The sequence below is a fragment of the Pristis pectinata genome, chromosome 8, assembly GCF_009764475.1.
Source record: "Pristis pectinata isolate sPriPec2 chromosome 8, sPriPec2.1.pri, whole genome shotgun sequence".
Classification (NCBI taxonomy): Eukaryota; Metazoa; Chordata; class Chondrichthyes; order Rhinopristiformes; family Pristidae; genus Pristis; species Pristis pectinata.
In genome coordinates, this window is record NC_067412.1 from 1410446 (window position 1) to 1427780 (window position 17335).

The 17335-nt window shown below is 42.1% G+C and overlaps 1 protein-coding gene across 2 annotated transcripts in view; it reads left to right on the forward strand.

Moving 5' to 3' along the window:
• The window catches only part of ift140 (intraflagellar transport 140 homolog (Chlamydomonas)), a 99731-nt gene that overhangs the window by 276 nt on the left and 82120 nt on the right, over window positions 1-17335 (forward strand). For both annotated transcript variants that reach the window (XM_052021027.1, XM_052021028.1), the window contains exons 2-11: window positions 144-323; window positions 3745-3969; window positions 4350-4471; window positions 5554-5699; window positions 10406-10581; window positions 11308-11399; window positions 14051-14157; window positions 14623-14771; window positions 15796-15999; window positions 16616-16688. In XM_052021027.1, coding sequence (XP_051876987.1) covers window positions 171-323; window positions 3745-3969; window positions 4350-4471; window positions 5554-5699; window positions 10406-10581; window positions 11308-11399; window positions 14051-14157; window positions 14623-14771; window positions 15796-15999; window positions 16616-16688 — 1447 coding nt within the window. In that variant the 5' untranslated portion in view covers window positions 144-170. The remainder of the gene's footprint in view (window positions 1-143; window positions 324-3744; window positions 3970-4349; window positions 4472-5553; window positions 5700-10405; window positions 10582-11307; window positions 11400-14050; window positions 14158-14622; window positions 14772-15795; window positions 16000-16615; window positions 16689-17335) is intronic.

The following is a 17335-nucleotide window of genomic DNA, read 5'->3' on the forward strand; positions in this document are numbered from 1 at the left end:
CTTCATCTTCGGGGATTTGGAGCTGTGAATGTCTCCTGTTTGAAGCTGGCAGTGGGTGAACAGGACTATACTTTTCCATAAGAAGTTCAGCCGAAAGTTATTCACTCTGTCAAGTATTTTAAAAATTCCTTGTCTCCTGACAGAATTGGACAGAACTTGACAATGTTAATATGGCAGTCTACTTTGATCATCGTATTGAGGCACCAGGTACCGTGGGCTCTCCATCAGAGATTGCTTGGCATTGTATCCATCCTTTGCTGGCAGTAGCCTCTGTCAGTACCAGCAGCACTCCAGCAGGCAGTGTGGATGTATATCTTGAGCAGGTGGGTATTTCACAACTTCTTTCCTACTTCTGAAGTAGTATGGGTATATCAGTTATTATTCACATGTGCCTCTCAACAGCTATTTGCCAAATAGATTCATCAAAAGGGTATTACATAGAAAATTTATGACATAGAAAGAGGGCATTCAGCCCCTTGTGTTCACATCTATTAAGAGAGGACAATCCAGCCTAACTCTGCCTTCCAGCGATAAGTTCACAGTGCTGCCAATCAGAGCTCTAAAAGTACAGATCCAAGCACTGTTAAACTGTCACTGTTTGGAAGGGTCCTGACCCGAAACGTTGACCGCCTGCTTTTCTCCATGGATGCTGCCTGGCCTGCTGAGTTCCTCCAGCATCATCATGTTTTTCATCTGTTTAAATGTCATAATGGTTTCTGCCACAATCACCCTTTCAGGCTGGGAGTTGAGTGAAACAGTTTTACTTTGCCTGCTAGTTTTTGACCCCTTTGCTCATAAAAGTAGTCAACTAGTTAGATGAAATCTGTGCTTTCTATTTATTGTATCTCCTCCCTTAATGTTTTTAGAAATCTCAATTAGAGAGTCACAGAGCAGGGAAACATGTCCTTTGGTCCAACTCGTCCATGCCGACCAAGTTGTCTACCTGAGCTAGTCCCATTTGCCCGTGTTTGGCCCATATCCCTCCAAACCATTCCTATCCATGTACCTGTCTGAATGTCTTTTAAACATTGTAATTGTACCTGCCTCTACAGCTTCCTCTGACAGCTCGTTCCATATACCCACCACCTTCTGTGTGAAAAAGTTGTTCCTCAGGTCCCTTTTAGCTCCTTCACCTCTCACAACCCCATGCCCTCTAGTTTTAGACTCCCCTACCCTGGGAAAAGACAGTGACCATTCACCTTGTGGTTTTATATACTGTACCTAACTGAGTTTCCTCTCAACCTCAGCTGATTCAGCTTTTCCTCATAGCTACAATTTTTCTAGTCTTGGCAGATTTCTTCATACATCTTCCCTGCACTCTCTCCAATGGAATTATATCTGAAATTTCTCATTAGAAAAATCATCAACTTTGAACTGTGTACACCTGACATGTTATTGGAGTGAGGATCCTGCTTGGCTTATTTATTTTGACTTGGAGACAGTGAGGACTGATAAGATTAGGTAATGACGAAGATTGAACTTATAAACATATGAATCAAGAGCAGAAACCGGCCACTTAGCCCCTTGAGCCTGCATCGTGTTTAGTAAGATCATAGTTTCTTTCAATGTAATGGAAAACAAATAACACTGCGGATGCTGGAATCTGAAACAAAAACAGAAAATGCTGGAAGAACTCAGTCAACCAAGCAGCAACTGTCATAAGAAAAAACAGTTGAAGTTTTGGGTAAGCGTCCCTTACTCAGAACTCAGGGACTTGGCAATGTTCCCTGACCCGAAATGCTAACTGGTTTCTCTTTCCACAGATACTGCTTGACTGACTGAGTTCTCCAGCATTTTCTGTTTTTGACCTTTCAGCCCCTGGCTTATCGAGTATCCATTTGCCTCCATCTTAAAAGTACTCAATGCTCCGTTTCTACTGTCTTTTGGGGAAAGAGTTCCTAACATTCATGACCCCTTGAGAGAAAAAAAATTCACCTCCTCTTTTCTTAAATGGGTGAGCCTTATTCTTAAACAGTGATCCCTAGTTGCAGATTCTCCCACAAGAGGAAACATCCTCTCCACGCCCATTCCTATTAAATCCATGTGCAGTCAAGACCCCTCAGAATCTTAAATTCTTCAATCAAGTTGCCCCTCACTCTTCTAAACTTTTGCAGCTACCTATAGCATGCCCAACCTTTCCTTATTAGAGAATCCACCCATTACAGGTACTGTTGTAAACCTTCTTGTGAACTGCTTCCAGTGCATTAATATCATTTATTAAATAAGGAAACCAAAACTGTCCACAATATTCTCTGTGACTGAAGCATAACCTCCCTCCTTTCAACTTCCCTACCAATAAACTGTAAAATTTTGTAATGACAAAAGAAAATAGCGGCAGGAATAAGCCACGTGGCCTCTCAAGCCTGCTGCACCATTCAGTACAATCATGGCTGCTCTGCCTCTGGCCTCATCTCCTCTTCGTGTCAGTTCCCCATGGTCCTGAATTCCCTGATCTTTCAAAAATGTATCTACTTTCTCTTTAAGTATATCCAGTGGTCTATTCTCTTCAACCCTCCGGGTAGAAGATTCCAGAGATTTGCCACTCTCTGTGAGAAAAAATTGCAATGCAGCCCAGTTTTAAACAATCCCCCCTTGTATCTACGACCCCTGGTTTGAGTCTCTACCACTAGTGGAAAATCTCAAGATCTGTACTGTCATTGCCACTTTAAGATCTGTTAAGTTTCAATAGGATCACTCCTCATTTTTCTAAACTCCAAAGAATGCAGGTTTAATATTTTCCACTGTTTGTAGTAGGACAACCATTGAATTCCAGGAATTAGCCAAGTGTATCTTTTCTAGAAGTTCAAAGTCGAGTTTATTATCATATGCACAAATGCATGAGTGCACAGGTCAATGAAAAACTTACTTGAAGCAGCATCACAGGCACAGAGCATCAGAGTGTCTTCAATGTCAGTAAGTTCTTTGTTAAAAGTAAGAAGACGGCGTTCTACAATAAACTTTTGTGCAACACCTTATCACCTGCCGTCTAAAAACTGGGTTTTCTTTTGTCACTGGATAAAGCTGTTGAGTCATTTTGGAGCCCAGAGCTTGTTGTTACTTGGACAATAAGTATCAGGTAACAGTTTGGTGTATGTGAAGAGATAGAGGCGCACAGAAACATTTCATTTGTTTTTGAAATATTATTATGAAGGAAACCGCTGGAATGTAATCATTTAAACTGGTGATGTCATTCTACGTGTGTGGTTTCTGACTAATAAACCAACCCAATCCATTAGATTTGAGATTATCGAATGTAACCATTTAAATATGACAGCTTGGATTGATTGATCTTGTGCATTAGTCTGAGTGTGAAGATTATTCAATGCAACCCTCAATTATTGCTACGGAAAGTGCAGTGATTTGAACATTCCAACAGAGGGCAGAAGGATTGAAAAAGAAAGAAAAACTGCAGATCCCAGAAATCTAAAACTAACCAGAAACTACTAGAAACGCACTACAATAATTAGTCCTTCCTGACCTGACTTAATCTGATGCTGTCTGACCTGCTGAGTATTTACAGCACTTTTTGTTTATATGATGGCAGCATTTGAAGATTTGTTTGGTGAAGTGTGATCCTTCCCCACCAGTGCAGTATGTGGTGAAGCAAACCCACACCCACGTGAACCACTGGATGTGACAACTGTGTGTAATTTAAAATAAAGTGTGCTTGTAAACGGCATAATGTTGGAGATATTGAGGGTACACTGAGTAGGAGCCTGTATTCTGATGTCCTCCTGTTTACAGGGAGAACACATCCCCAATGCACACATTGATCGTCCTTTCCAGCCAGGACTCATCAGTTGGCATCCTTCCAAGAGGATTCTGGCAGTTGGTTGGCAAACTGGAGTGGTGATATTTTGGTCTGATCACGGTTGGGATGAACACCAGATAACAGGTGGCACACACCGAGCTGAGATCACTATCTTAGAATGGAGCAGCAACGGCACACGGCTGATCTCTGCTGATAAGGTATGTGAGAGATTGCATGTGAACACACAAAAACCTGAAACTTCAATTCTATTTCTGCCTTCACAGGTACCAATTGGCTGAGTATTTAAGATTTCCAGTATTTTGCTTTTGTAAACATACTTTGGAATGTGGTTCATTATTTTTATGAAATAAATTTGAAATGTATTAAATCTATGGTGTAGATAATATTAATTAGCTTCAGGTATAAATCAGTCATACTGGGTTGGTTGTATGAGATACTTCAATTTTATCGATGTGTTGTAGTGCATTGTAGATGTTGAAGATAGATCTTAAATCTTCTCAGTAACCAAGTACTTCATGGCTAATTGTAATAGCTCAAATGCACATGTTTGCTGTACCCATGATTTGTTTTGCACCAGGCTGGAGTGCTGATGGTTTGGAGAGTGGATCAACATGGGAGAGTGCAAGGACCACCCCTTGGTAAACAGGATTATGGCAAGCACTTGGTCCACTGCATCTTCAAACCTCCAGCCCCAGGAGAGTAAGTACAACTCCAGTGTCTCATCTAAGAATCATTTTCTGCAGCTTGTCACTCCTTCAGGTCTGTCAGTTGCCTACTAGCCCTCTTGCTTCTTTGTCAGATTGAGTCATAGAGAGATACAGCACAGAAACAGGCCCTTCAGCCCACTGAGTCCGCTCTCACCATCAACCACCCATTTTACTCTAACCCTACATTAACCCCACATTCTCATCATCCTCCCCCCCCCCCACCCCCCACCCCCCACAGATTCTACCACCTACCTACACGTTAGGGGCAACTTACAGTGGCCAACTAACCTACAACCTGCATGTCTTTGGGATGGGGGAGGAAACCGGAGCACCCAAAGGAAATCCATGTGGCCACAGAGAAAACATGCAAACTGAACACAGACAGCACCTGAAGTCAGGAATGAACCAGAGTCTCTGTCCTGTGAGGCAGTTGCTCTACTAGTGCTGCCCCAAATGGTTCAAGCTCTCATCCAGAACCTGAGCCTGGTCTAGATCAATATTTAATTACAGTAGTTAAAGAATTGTATGATACCTGAGGTGCCGTTTTCAGGCACAATATCAAAATATATTGCAGTTACCCACTGATGTGGTTCAGATAGATGTTGAAGATCCCATAATTCTCTTCCAAAAAGATGTCATAGAGTCATAGAACAATAAAGCATGGATACAGGCCATTTAGCCCAACGAGTCCATGCCAACCATGTTGTCCAACTAGCTAGTCCCAATTTCCAGTGTTCGGCCCATATCTCTCCAGGCCCCTCCCCTCCAATGTCCTGGTCAACATTGCTTCCTCACTAACTCCGTAACATCATTATGGGCTCTTGTGTTATGGAAAATGGTCGTTGCACTTGTATGACCTTTCACAGTTTGTAAAGTGCTTTAAAATTTCTCTTGTGAGAAGTGGTGAAGCAGCTTTCCAGTTGCTGCCTTCTGAAAGGGAGCCATACTAGCAAGAGCTTCAGAGAATTGTCTTTTAGTCCCAGCATCCGAGGGATTAGCAAGAATGGTACATGTAATGTAACTGTTTCTATGCAGATAGGAATGAGAAACTGACCAGAGTGCTTCATTCTGTAGGGACCTGGTACAGTTGGCAAAAGCAGCTGTAAGTGGAGATGAGAATGCCTTGGATATGTTTAACTGGAAGAAGGTTGGTAAGGGAGATGCACCATTTAAAGTTGGACTTCAAGAAGGAATCGTGTGCTTTGTTAGTACAACAGATGGTGAGCAATCTATACAACTGTAAACCTTGCACTCTGCTCAAAAGATACTTCAAAATTAAGAGAGGTGTGCTTTCTAATGGTTACAACAATTTCATTAAGAACAGTATAATAAGAAAGAAGGTGAGGTGGTACTTTTCAAATTAAATTTTAGAAATGAGAAAAGTTAATGACCTCTGCTGAGCATTTTCATTTAAGAGACAGCTGTTCACAAATGTTTTTTTTCCAAGAACAGTCTTCTGCAAGATAAACCTTTCTTATGTCTCATTTATAGGTAACACAGACCTTAAAATCGGAGTAAATTTCTAAATGTACATTCTCTTATGGAGACACAAGGAACTGCAGATGCTGGAATCTGTAGCAACAAACAGTCTGTTGGAGGAACTGCTCGTGTTGAGCAGCATCTGTTTGGGGTGGGGGGGGGGGGAATTGTCGGCATTTCAGTTTGAATACCTGCATCAATACATTTTCTTATCACCACAGTTACTGAAAACTACCTTGGCTTTAGATCATTTTGTGAAGGCTGAATTATTGTCCCTGGCTTATTTACAGAGAATAATACATAGAAGCAGAAAGAACTGCAAAATAAGAGTAAAACATCAAACAAACTGCAATAAGTCCACAGAGAGGCTTACAGTCATACAGCGTTCAAATAGACCATGCAACCCATCAAGTATCTGTCCAAACTAATCCGATTTCTCAGCGTGGCCCATAGCCTTCTACGCCGTGGGTTTCAAATGCTCAGCTAAATACTTCTTGAATGTTGTAAGAGTACCTGCCTCCACCACCTCCTCAGGCGAAGTGTTCCAGATTTGAACAACCCTCTGGGTGAAAAAAAATTTCTTTTTATTGTTCTTTTGTTTTATTCATTCAAGGGAGGGATGTGGGCTTCACAGGCTGAGCCAGCATTTAATTGCCCATCCCTAAATGCCCTTGAGAAGGTGGTGTTGAGCTGCCTTCTTGAACTGCTGCAGTCTTTGAGGTGTGGGTACACCCTCAATGCTGTTAGGGAGTGGATTTTGACCCAGAGACAATGAAGAAACGATGATTCATTTCCAAGTCAGGATGGTGTGTGGCTTGAAGGTAGTGGTGATCCCCGTGCTTTTGCTGCCCTTGTCCTTCTAGCTGGTAGAGGTCATGGGTTTGGAAGGCACTGTCTAACAAGTTGCTGCAGTGCATCCAGTAGATAGTACAAACTATTGCTACTGTGTGTCGGTGGTGGAGTGAGTGAATGCTTGTGGATAGGCTGCCTATAAAACGGGCAGCTATGTCGTGTATGGTGTTGTTGACCCTGGCAACTAACTTAGGTTAGGTAAATCACCATATGAAGCTTAATTCATTCAAAACTCACACTTTATTGTATCAACACAAATATCCACTTAAATTATGTTGACCCCTAGCCAACAACTTAGGTTCCTGAATGCTGCTGCTCCCTTTGTACCATTACTCACCCAGACCACCAATCCAATTTATAACACTGAAATAGGGGATTTCCCATTGGCCAAACGATTGATCCTGCCCCAGGCATGGGGGGTCTTCCTTGCGATAGCTAATCGCTGGAATTCTCGCTGCTTTACGTTCGAAGTATCTCTTTCTTATTCTCTTTCCTTATCAGTTTGGACTGTTGTGTTTCAATTTCATTGGCTCTGGCCTATCTGGCTTAACCTGTGTCAGCTTCCCATTGGCTCTGGTCTAGGACTACAGTCAGCATTACCTTATTGCTCTTCTCCCAAATCAGGACTTGCCGCTGATGTCATTCCCTTCCTTCTGATCAGTTTCTTTGTTTCTCCCTGAGTCACGGCCCATTCAAATCAATTACAGCCAGCTCAGCCAAACTCTGAGCTCAGGTTACTGCAGTTCACAGACCCAAACTGCCCTTTCATAAGTCTGCAGTTCGCACCTTCCAAAGAACATGATCTGTGGTTTAGCAGATTATCAGTAGGGGCCTCTTTCTGTCCACTTTCAACTGCTTTGATCCAGCCATCCCTGATTAAAATGGTGGTTGCAAGGACAGTCTCACGAAATAGTGGCCTCCATTCCTTCCACCACATGGCAAGAATAAAGGCATTTATTTTGTGTACTTGACTCATTCCAGTTTTGAAGACTTTAATTCCTTCATGGCCAACAGTGTCGAGCTTCTTGAGTGTCGTTTAAGCTGCTCTGATCCAGGCAAGTGGTGAAAAACAATACCTATCACCCTGAATGAAAAACACGGTGATGCTGGAGGAACTCAGCAGGCCAGGCAGCATCTGTGGAGAAAAGCAGGCGGTCAATGTTTCGGGTCAGGACCCTTCTTCACAACTGCAGATAGAAAAGGGGAAGCCCAATATATAGGAGGGAAAAGCAGAGCAGTGACAGATGGACAAAAGAGGGGAGGTGGGGTGGGCACAGGGTGGTGAAAGGTAGATGCAGGTAAGAGATAGTGATGGGCAGGTGTGGGGGAGGAGGGGAGAGCAGATCCACCGGGGGATGGGTCAAAGGTAAGAAGAGAAAGGAAAAAAATGGTAGAAAAAAGGAGGCTAGGAAAGGGATGAAGAGAAGAAGCATGGTGGGGGTGGGGGTGGGGTGGGGAACGGGGCTGGGGATTACTTAGTGGGGGAACTCAATGTTCATGCCGTTAGGCTGCAAGATTCCAAGATGGAAAATGAGGTGCTGTCTCCTGGCAGTGGAGGAGGCCGAGGGCTGACATATCAGTGATAGGTCATCAATGAAGCAGCTTAAGATGGTTAGGCCCTCTAAGTCTCCTACCCCTTGCCTTGGACCTATGTCATCTGGTTGTAGGCATTTCAGTGACCAGGAAAAGTTTCTCACTATCTACCCTGTATGGCCTTCATAATTTTGAGCTCCTTCCCAGCTTCCTTTGCTTTGCTTTCTTTTAGGGAAACGAACCCAGCTTAACCAGTCTCTTGCCTGCTCCAGTCCGGGCAATATCCTAGTGAATCTTCTCTGTACCCTCTCCAGTGCAATCATGTCCTTCCTGAATTGTGGTGACTAGAACTCAACCCAGTACTCCAGCTGTGACCTAACTAATGTTTTATGTAGTTAGAACACATTTTTCAGGACTAAGTTCCATCTTTCATTTCTCTTCCCATTTTAGCAACTCATCAGTATCATCTGAAGACTACCCTCTTCACTATCACCACAACCAACAATTTTCATGTCATTTGTGAACTTACTAATCATGCCTCCTGCATTCACATCGAGATCATTAATGTATATAACAAACAGCAAGGGTCCCAGCAATGATCCCTGAACCACTGGTCATGGGCTGCCAATCACAAACAATAACTCTCAGCCATCACCCTTTGCCCCCCCGGCCAATTTTGTATTTAATTTGCCAAATTCCCCTGGATCCCATGGGCTCTTACCTTTTGGATCAGTGTTCTATGTGGGGCCTTGTCAAATGCTTTACAGAACTCTATGTAGATTATATCAACTACACTGCCCTCATTGGCAGACTTAGTCACCTCTCTGACAAATTCTATCAAATTAGTCGGACTGGATCTGCCCCTTATAGACCCATGCTGACTTTTCTTGATTAATCCTTGCCTCTCCAAGTGCAGATTAATCCTGCCACTTAGAACTTTTCCCAATACTTTCCACACCACTGATGTTCAACTAACTTGCCTCTGATTACCTTGCATGGATAAAGATACCATATTTGCTGTTCTCCAGACATCTGGCATCTCTTGTGAGGTCAGAGAAGATCTGAAAAGCTCTGTCAGAGAGAGCTCTAATCTCTTCCCTTGCCTCGCATAGCAGCCTGGGATACATCTTGTCAGCCCCTGGGGGATTTATTCATTCACTAAGACATTTAATACAATACCTGAGCAATAAAATTGATTTGCACAATGATATGACACTAGTCCAAAACCACCTAAACTTCTGAGGCATAGACAACCAGTGGTAGGCACCTCAAAGTACTGGAGGTCTTGAACAATTTTGCTCAGGGCAGGCACTGTAGTATAGCAGTTAGCGTAACACTTTACAGCGCCAGTGATCCATGTTCAATTCTGGCCACTGTCTGTAAGGAGTTTGTATGTTCTTCCTGTGTCTGTGTGGGTTTCCTCTGGATGCTCCAGTTTCCTCCCACATTCCAAAGACGTACGGGTTAGGAAGTTGTGGGCATGCTATGTTGGTGCCAGAAGCGTGGCGACACTTGCGGGCTGTCCCCAGAACACTATGCAAAAGATGCATTTCACTGTGTGTTTCGATGTACATGTGACTAATAAAGATATCTTATCTTACCTTATCTTATCTGAAAGCTGTGCTGATGCACTGGAAGTGGTGCTGAATTTCATCATCAATGTCTGTCTTTGGTGGGAGGTGTTCCCAAGATATGGAAAGTGGTCCATGTATTCCAGGGTCTTGACCTTCACAGATTGTGCAAAATCATCCAAAATTCATTGGCAAGATAAGCAAATCATGTCAACATCTTCTCACAGTCCAACATTTCTCAGTGTGTGTCTGTCCTGGTATAACCCCAGGGTACAGTACTAGTGTGTACAGTTCTGTTGCTATAACTCTTATTTTATCTTCTATTTTAACTTCTAATCAGTCCAATTTTCTATTCTGGATTAAGGCACTGTAACTTTAATGGAAAGTTGCAAGTGATTTCTCTAGTCTTTGCATGTAGTATATTTTGTTTGTGAGTTTTTTTCTCCAAAGTATCTTAGAACCAATAGGACTAACCTGGATTTCTGAATTAGGGATTGTGTACTACGTTGGTGAGAAAGGGAAGAGCTTGCAAATCCTCCGCACTGATGGGCCAATCAGGAAGCTCATGTACATGGAGGAGAAGGAAATTCTAATGATCGTGACTGAGGCACTCTTCCTGTCTCAGCATCGTATTGGTCTTGATGGAACAAGTCAAGAGCTTATGAAGGTATGAGCATATATTCTGGCCTTTGCGGGACTACAACAGGTACGAGAGCTCAATTATTGTGACATACTGTAAGTACTAAATAATCCAGGTTGCTAAAATTGTGTAGTCTGTATAATGTTGTATACTCTGGCTAACTGGGACATGTCCAGCAGGTCAGACTATACAGAAAAAAAGGATGGTAGACAAAAATATGTTTGTAGGAGAACTGGACTCTTATCGGAATATTTTGTTCATGTTTCTGCTTTCATACAAAAAAAATGCATTGAAGTTACCAGTGACATTTAAACCAGCAATCCCTGGATGATTTGGAAATGAATGTTGAAGTTTGTTTTTAGATGAAAATTGGAACAAAGGTTGTTACCTTTACAAATAGTATTTGTTTTTTCCCATGTTTGTGAAAGTGAGCGTGCCTAGGGTTCCATCATATTATCTTGCTGTGTAACACTTTTGGAAAAGGAACTGGGTTTTTAAGGGTTAGACTCGAGGGCCAGTCTGTTATCCTAGTAAGAAAAAAGGAGACAAACTGGTGGATGAAAATAAAGCCTTTGACATGAATCACTCAACCTTGAAAGATATGTGGTGTGTATTTGGGTTAGGAATGTGATTCCACCTTCAGTAGCCCACAGACTGATTTGTTTATTGTTGATTTGGACTCCAGTCATGTTTAAATGTTCTGATTTTACAGGGTTTCCATTCTACTGTGCCTGCCTCTGTTTATATTTGCAGGTCAAGCTGAGCGGAAAGACAGGTCAAGCTGCTGATATTATCTGGGCAGAGAGGGACCTTCTCTTCACAGCAGCAGGTGAAACAGTTGTTAGGTGAGTAAACAGGGTTTCACAGTACTGGGAGAGAATTCTCGGCTTTGGTACTTCAAAGTGAAGTATTCTGCAATTTGCATTGCTTTAGAATGTTAAATCAATTTACTATACTATTACGTAAATTTTCAATGGTATTTTATAAGAAGACACGTCATGTGTTTGATTTAATGAGCAGTGCTCAGAATTGATCTGCATGTTTATTTCTATTGAAAACTATGCGTGCTAATTATAGTCAGGGCCAAGAATAACGATTAATCAACCAAATATGATACTAATTGAGCTACCAAGATTTGATTTGCTGGCATAAATAAGGAATGGGGCAGATTATTTGCTTTTCTATTCTTTTAATTTTTATAGATTGTCAAACAAGCCTGAGTTTGGTCCTTAGGTTGAAAAGATTTTTGTTTCTGAATGTATTAGCAAATGTAGGAATCACTGTCTGTTTACCTCATTCCTAATGTACCCCCTGCATGAAATGTTCAAACACTCTGAGCTCTTTTCATGCCTTTTTCCCAGGGTCAATATGTCTAATACTAGAGGACATACATTTAAGGTGAGAGGGAAAAAGTTCAAAGGAGATGTGCAGGACAAATTTTTTACACAGAAGGTGGTGGGTGCCCGGAATACTGCCAGGGATGGTGATGAATACTGATACTATAGAGGCTTTTAAGAGGCTGTTGGATCGGCACATGAATATGCAGAGAATGGAGGGATAGGGGCCAGTGCAGGCAGAAGGGATTAGTTTATTTAGGCATCATTAGCTTAATTAGTTGGGTGCAACATTGTGGGCTGAAGGGCCTGTTCCTGTGCTGTATGTCTCTCCACTGCATACCTTATTCATGTATAGTCCCCATTGTCCTGCCCATAGGTTCCCCTCAGATCATGTTCACCATTGTTCTGCCACTATCCTTTCCACCAATCATCACTCTTCTCCAATAGTTATTGTATCAGCTGGCATGTGTGCCATTGGTTCATAAGCTTGACGTACCTTTCGTTGGTAGGGAAATCTAAAATTAAATGAAATAAAGAGGGAGTACTTTTATTTTCAATAGGATTGTTTCAACAACACAAATTATATGGAAATGACCATGTCAAACTGATTTACTTAATGAGGTTGGGATCTTACTTTTCCTGGGGGGGTGCGGGTCCACTGAGGAGCAATGAATGGATGGATTTTTCACAGTAAGGATCTTGGCCATGCAGACCGTAATGGGTTGCTCATGCTGTTGAGGTCAAGGGTGTAGACTCCATTATTGTGCCTCTCTGCAACATTCTGTTGTTTCTTATGTGCAACTTGGGATTTACTGTCTGTGATTCTTCAAGTGTGGAAGTCTCGTATAGTTCTCTTAACTTGCTCATTCTGAAAGTATCAGCTTTCAACCAAAATAATGGAAAACTTGTTAGTTCAGAAACTTTCGCAAGACATTCAGGCAAGTTGGCCCACCAGGTTTGCTTCTGACTACAGCATGGCAGATGAGATGTTAAACCAAAGGCCCTACAGAACTTCCCAGGGAAATCTATATTTCCATGACATCATTCAAGGAAGAGCAAAAGATTTCTACAAGATTCATGGCCAATACCTAGATCTCATTTAAGAGTATTGTATATTCGTTGGAGCTTTTTCCTAAATTAGAAGACTAACCACACATCAAAAGTATTTGCTTTGAAGCATTATTTCTATTTCTGACTGCAGAGATCTGAGTACAGGGACAGTGGTTCCTAGACATATATTGAGGGCATGCCTGTTGTTGCTTTGCCAGTAAAATGCAGCAACAGGAGGATTGAATTAGTGATGTGCCATCAATGACGATGGTAAACACTCCAGTTGAATTACAATCCAGTAAATTAAGTGGCAGCTTGACAAGCAGCTGTTTTCAAACAATAAGAATGATGAGAGGACATATGTTAGCTTTATTAGCAGACTGTTTCAATATAATTTATTATATTTGGAGAAACTGCCTAACATTTCACCTACAGTGTGTTAAAATTGCCATCTTCAATTATTTGTCTGAATGATCATTTATATTAACTGATGTCCTGTATGTTGTGATTGATCAAAATCATGCCATCTCAGTCTTCTCTGAGATCCTGCATGATGTGATCTATCAGGTCCAGTTTTGAGCATTTTTTTTATAATTTGAAAACTTTGGATGTAAATCTCCACTTTTGCTGCCTGTCAGAAAAATCATTCATGCAAATTACTGTGCTATATACGGTAGGGTTTATGCCACTTTTCATTCTTCCTTACAACATAGAAGGAGGCTATTCAGCCCAACTAGTCTGTGCTGACTCTCAGATTTTTCCCATCAATCCCATCCCCCTATTTATTTCCATGTAACCTGCTCTTTCTCATGTACCCGCTGACTGCCAGTTCTCCTGCCAATCACATAAACTAGGGACAATCTACAACAGCCAATTAACCTACCAAAACATCATTAGGATCTGGGAGAAAACCAGAGCACCTAGGGGAAACCATGCAGTCACAGGGAGAATGTGCAAACTCCACACAGACAGCCCCAATGTCAGGATTGAATCTGGGTTGTTGGCATGTGCGACACCTAGCTCTAACTACTGTGTCACCCTTTAAAATATCTGTTTTGATAAAGGTTGGGTGATATGATGTGTCATACATTGTTCTGCTTTTCCATCAGACTCTGGGATCTGGATAGAGATGAGAATTGTGCTTTGACACTAGATGAGCATCTGGGATTTAGCACCGGAGAAAGCATCAATTGCATCTCCTACTGTGAAAGCAAAGGTAGGTCTGTACCTTGGGGCAACTTCTAATTTTCTTCACACTCTAGCACGCGTGAGATAACTAACTTCTGCAAAACTGAACAGTCCTTGAAGGAGCAGTGTAAAACAATAATTGCTGACTGTCTTCTCTAAATGGGCTGAATGAAGTGAAAAAGCCCAGTTCTGCTCCTCCTCCCCTTCCATTCCCTCCTTGCACTCCCCACTCACCACCACCACCTCTTGTCTGCTCCAACATTGGGAACCAATTCAACTTGAAATTTTCCTGATTGGTTTGTAAACCTTGTACACCACAATATCATGTTGTAGTGCATTCATCTGTTGGGTCAGAGCAAAGTTTCACTTTTCTTAATAACATATGTTGACTAAAATAAAATCAGAGGCTTAATCATAAAACCATTCACTGCTGAGTCACTCATCTCTTTCCATATGAGGGACCTGATCAGAAGAATAACATGCTGTTTCCTAGGTATCCTAGCGGCTGGCACCACTAAAGGACAAGTTGCTATGTGGCGAAGGGCTCTGGTCAGCAGTATAGGAGGTCACCGCATGCAGGGGAAGGACCAATGGAAACTGCAAGCTCCAATAGACCTTGAAGGAAATATAATACAGCTCAAGGTAATAGAGGTGAAGAATATGCTCGCTCTAATTCTTCTCACCAGCGGTGCCACTTGCCATAATCACTCTGGGAAGCTAGATTCTGCTGTCGCTGGCACATCTCTGCTTGCTGGTTATTTGCATCACTAGTTCTCATTTTCTAGTGCCCATTCAAGCCTGGGTTTGGACAAATTTCAGTTACTTGTTGGACACTATATGTGCTCTTGCAATGCAGCTGCTGTGCCTACTTCTATTTGTGTTGAAGAAATAAATTTAATATAATTCTTTGCATACCATGAATGAGATTTTAGTGAGAACCCAAATTTTGAGGCTTTCCTGCAAAGCATGTTTGAAGGAGATTTGTGGAGTAATCTTGTTCTATTCATACAGACTTCAGGTCAGATTGAGGAGTACTTTGCCAGTCATGTTGTGAGACGTTCTAATGTTGCATCATGTGTAGAGATAAGATGAAGTATTATTAGTCACATGTACATCAAAACACACAGTGAAATGCATCTTTTTGCATTACTAAGTGTGTGCTGGGGCAGCCTGCAAGTGTCACCATTCTTCAGGTGCCAAGATGGGAATAGTTGCAGGGGCCTTCCTGCTGAGATGGAGTAGATTAAAGGTTCTCTCTTGAATTAAATGGATAAATATCATTGAACAGAGGGATTCCATTATTGTTTCCATTGTTGTTGATTGGGAAGTGTGTGAGTATATTTCAAGGGCATTCATCTCACTCAGCTCCTTAGCTTGGTGGGCATGGTGATCGGCACAGAAGAGTTGGGCCGAAGGGCCTGTTTCCATGCTGTATTACCCTATGACTCTAAGCAGGGTAAACCCACTATCCTGTCCGTATGCAGCAGGACACGTGAAAGGACTTGTTCTGGAACAACACTGTTAATTTTCTGTGCAGAACTGTTGAAATAAATGGTGTGTGTAATGTAGTTGGTGCTTATAGTCCTGAATGGTTAGTGAAGAAAGTGAGACTTCCCTGGTTATTTGCTACCTTTGATAACATTCTGTGTGTCTGCTACTTATTTAGTGGGGCTCCAGTAAGAACCTGCTCTCTGTGAACAGTGCTGGCACAGTCCTCATCCTTAGTGAGCAAGTGATGTCTGCTCACTTCAACCAGCAAGTTGCAGCAATACAGGTGGCTCCCAACCAGCTCAGCCTTAGCTTCTTCGCGTCAGGAAACCAGCAGATGTTGCGAACAGACATACATGTCAAAGGGGTTTATGTCACCAAGGTAAGAAGCTGAAATCAGTGCTCCACTTCATATGGACATCAAAACAGGCATGTCTTCATGTATATCCCTGGATCCTATGGCTGGCAGGTGAAATGCACCAACATATGTATCTTGTGCTGTTCATCAACAGCATTTTATTCTCTGTTTTTTTTTACACATTTTGTTCATTTTATGATATTTCAGTGGTTTGAAGGAGTCAGTGCACTACATAAGAGAGAAGTGAATCCCACAGACATAAATTCAGCATGCTTGTGCACATGGTATGTGGAAAATCCCGTGGCTGTCTAGAGACCTTGTTCATTGGATGGAGATTATATGGACTGAAGGTGCCTTGTTCATGGATTAGGTCCTGTGAACACATCCTGAGGCCAGCCTCGTATCTTGTTGCAATTCTCCAGCAGAATATGGTCTAAGTCTGCTCCTTCATAGATTTTGAAAATGATGCTCTGCTCCAGAATTAAATCAAGGCTATTGACAATCTTGTTTAGCAGCTATTTTGAAGGTATAGAGCACATCATGCTTATAATATGGTACTTTTGATTCAAGGTAATTCAAACCTTTGCTTTGAAGAGTTTAGCATTTCAGTGAGTGAAACCTCTGTTTTCTGTTATTACAGGAGATGGTGGTGGTGTGGAATGCGAAACACATCAGTGTTTTTGAACTGTTTGGACCATCAATGAGAAATGCCGGTAACCTCGTTGTTTTATTCAGATAAAGTCAAGCAGCAACTGTATTAATACTGAGTCTTTCTGATTGAAACAAATTAGAAGACGGAGGGTAGTGGTCGATGGGACTTATTCTAGCTGGAGGTCAGTGACTAGTAGCATTCCTCAGGAATCCATACTGGGACCTCTGCTGTTTGTGATGTATATAAATGACTCTGATGAAAATGTATGTGGGTGGGTTAGTAAATTTGCAGATGATACGAAGACTGGTGGTGCTGTGGATAGTGTAGAAGACCGGCAAAGGATACAGCAGGATACAGATCAGTTGCAGATATGGGCGGAGAAATAGCAGATGGAGTTTAACCCGGCCAAATGTGAAGTGTTGCACCTTGGGAGATCAAATGTAAAGAAACAGTACACTGTTAATGGCAAGACCCTTAACAGTGTTGATGAGCAGAGGGATCTTGGGGTCCAAGTTCATAGCTTCCCTGAAAGTGCTACACAGGTTGGTAAGGTGGTAAAGAAGGTATATGGCATGCTTGCCTTCATTAGTCGAGGCACTGAGTTCAAGAGTCAGGAAGTTATGCTGCAGCTTTATAAAACTTTAGTTAGGCCACATCTGGAGTATTGCATTCAGTTCTGGTCGCCCCATTACAGGAAGGATGTCGAGG